This window comes from Zootoca vivipara, chromosome 17 (assembly GCF_963506605.1).
Source record: "Zootoca vivipara chromosome 17, rZooViv1.1, whole genome shotgun sequence".
NCBI lineage: Eukaryota > Metazoa > Chordata > Lepidosauria > Squamata > Lacertidae > Zootoca > Zootoca vivipara.
Window position 1 is genome coordinate 40,302,216 of NC_083292.1, and position 3,135 is coordinate 40,305,350.

The 3,135-nt window shown below is 47.9% G+C and overlaps 1 protein-coding gene across 1 annotated transcript; it reads left to right on the top strand.

Annotated features, from left to right (window-relative positions):
- Positions 1 to 2,287: 2,287 nt before the first annotated feature.
- Positions 2,288 to 2,767, top strand: LOC132591301 (uncharacterized). The gene has a single exon (XM_060269376.1). The coding sequence runs from the start codon at positions 2,288 to 2,290 to the stop codon at positions 2,765 to 2,767; it is 480 nt and encodes a 159-aa protein (XP_060125359.1).
- Positions 2,768 to 3,135: the final 368 nt, after the last annotated feature.

A 3,135-nucleotide genomic window follows, 5' to 3' on the forward strand; every position in this document is an offset into this window, starting at 1 on the left:
CCGCAAAAACACCAATCCCCCTTCTCCTTCCTAGTGAATGGAGGCAAGTTGTCCTCCCTCTCTCATAGCGCTAGAACTCATGGGAATCCAATGAATCACTAGATTCAGGACAGATGGACAAAATGACTTCTTAATGCAGATTATAAACTATGGAACCTGCTCTCACGGGAGCCAGTGATGGCCCCCAATGTGGGTGGCTTAAAAGGAGGATTAAGCAAATTTGTGGAGGGCAGAGGGCTATCAATGGCTGTGTTTTATCACTGCTGCCAGAAGCAGTAATACATCTCAAAACCAGTTGCTGGAAACTGTAGAAGAGGAGACTATTGTTGCCTGCAGGTCTTGCTTGCAGGCTTCTCATGGCCATCTGGTTGACCAGATGCTGGACTCAATGGGCCACTGGTCTGCTGATGTTCTTTGTTGTTTAGTCGTTTAGTCGTGTCCGACTCTTCGTGACCCCATGGACCAGAGCACGCCAGGCACTCCTGTCTTCCACTGCCTCCCACAGTTTGGTCAGACTCATGTTGGTAGCTTTGAGAACACTGTCCAACCATCTCGTCCTCTGTCATCCCCATCTCCTTGTACCCTCAGTCTTTCCCAGCATCAGGGTCTTTTCCAGGGAGTCTTCTCTTCTCACGAGGTGGCCAAAGTATTGGAGCCTCAGCTTCAGGTTCTGTCCTTCCAGTGAGCACTCAGGGCTGATTTCCTTCAGAATGGATAGGTTTGATCTTCTTGCAGTCCATGGGACTCTCAAGAGTCTCCTCCAGCACCATAATTCAAAAGCATCAATTCTTCGGCGATCAGCCTTCTTTATGGTCCAGCTCTCACTTCCATACATCACTCCTGGGAAAACCATAGCTTTAACTATACAGACCTTTGTTGGCAAGGTGATGTTCTTATGGTCCCTTAAACCATATTGCGCTGGCTGGGTTAGACTCAACAACACCCCAGAAGGTGGTGGACTCTCCTTCATTGATGGCTCTTAAACAGCCGTTGGATGCTTACCTGTCAGGGATGTTTCAGCTGAGATTCCTGTGTTGCAGGGGGTTGGGCAAGATGACCCTTCCAACTCTACAACTCTGTGATTCCGTAATTCTAAAAGTAATGGCTCTCCATATGTGTGGTGGGGGAAAGAGGGAGGTCTCTCCTCTCCCTCCGTTGAAGGACTGCAGAGTAGTATGCAGAGGACTCAGAAACCCTAATGGCCCTTGAGAACTGTAGACATCACACTAGCATCCAGGTAGCTCTGTTTCTCAGCAACTTAAGTTTCTGAACTACCTTCCAAAGCAACCCTGTGCCAAGGGCATTGCAGCACTGCACTTTGGAGATAACTAGGGCATGGTTTGGGACTATAACCCTGGGGAAGGGTTGTAGCTCAGCGGTCGGACATCTGCCTTGCACACAAAACATCACAAGTTCAATTCCTGGTGTCACCAGGTGGGGCTGGGAAATGCTCCTTGTCTGAAATGCTGGGGAGGCACTGTCAGTCAGAGTAGCCAACACCAAGAGTCTGACTCAGATTCTTACGGGGAACTGAGGTCAGGTTGGGCTGATCCAGACTGGGCACCTCTAGATATGTCATCGCTCTGCCAAACCAGGTTGGTTGCACAGCCCTGTTACATCATCCCGTTCACTGTGTGATCCCTGACTGGTTGGTATCACTTAAGTGACTAATTTAGGAAAGAGGAAGATGTAGTGGTTCAACAACCTGGCCGATGAGGTTGTTCAGGGGTGGGCGGGAAGGTGGATATTCTGATATCTTAAGGTAATGGTCTGAAGGCAGACGGGGTTATCCTCTTACTGAAGCTAAACTGGGCTAGGTCTGGTCAGTGCCTGGATGGGAGACCACCTGGGAAGCACATGCGTGGAAGAAGGGCAGGATACAAATATAAGGAAACAAAAATAAAATAATAAGTAAAAATAAAAATAAACAAAAATTAAATGATAAGCAAGAAATAGGCTCAGATACTTTTTTTAAGAACAATCCTGATGTCATTTTACTATTGTATTTTCACTTGGTTTGCAAATCACTTAGAGATGTTTTGTGGGTATGTTGCCAATGGTGGGAGTGATGTCCACATTTAATAAACTAAACTACAGTAACTAAACTACCATGTTGATATTACAAGTTTGTATCCCCTCAAAAAACAGATCTGGAAAATATTTGGTGCAGCTATCCATGATTTGCACTGCCCTGCTTGCTCATTGTGGCAAGTCTTATTTATTTTTTACTACCAGTATTTACGGAATGTTGCTGCTGCCTCTTCCAGGTTGAAATAAGAGTTGGAAGATGTCGGCAGAGCAAAGTCATCAGCAGCGGAAGCAGAGCCCTGCCCTGCCCCATGCCCTGAGCAAGATGGTTCCAGATCCCACCCTAGAACCAGAACTGCTCCACAAACCTGAAGAAGACCAGGAACATGACCCCCCAGAAACCAAAGAACCAGAAGATCTGCTCCAGGGAGAGAAGGGGCACCAAGAAAGGAATGAGCCATCTGACAAGCCTCCAACATCTGACATGGACAAGGAAGATAATCCAGAGTCCAAGCAGGGACCTCCATCAGGAAAGGAGAAGGAGGGCCCACCCCAGACTCAACAGGAGCACAAGGATACTCCAGCTTTGCCCCGTGCTCTGAGCCAAGAGTCCCTGAAGCCAACACACCCTCCTCTCCCTTCTCCTAAAGAAGCTGAAGGCCACCTCTACACCCAACCTCCTCCTCCTGTGGAACAGCACCAGCAGAAGAAGCAGCCATCCCAGTGGCCCCCAAAGTAGTTCTCCTACAAGGGAAGGTCCACAGAGATCCAATATACACATTATGATTTCTGATATGGTTGACTGCCCCTCTTTAGGTGTTCCTTCAACTGTTTCTCTGTTATTGCCATCTTCTTATGGCAGTGCTGTGGGGTGGGATTTCTGGGAGATGGTGCTGGGGGAAGAGATTCCAGGACAGACCATTCATGGAGCTGTCCAGTGCATGAGACTCATAGGAAAACCCATACAAGCCAGTGGGTTGTGTGAATCTGATACTAAATGCAAGATTCCACCATTGGCGTACCAAAGTGGAGAACGTTCTCCCCCCCTATTTGATGACTTCTTCTTCTTCCCACCTTTTTCCCAACATGCCCAAGGTGGTATACACG

Bases quoted from the DNA above. Each gene is read 5' to 3' on its own strand.
- LOC132591301 (XM_060269376.1), top strand. From the start codon at position 2,288: ATGTCGGCAGAGCAAAGTCATCAGCAGCGGAAGCAGAGCCCTGCCCTG.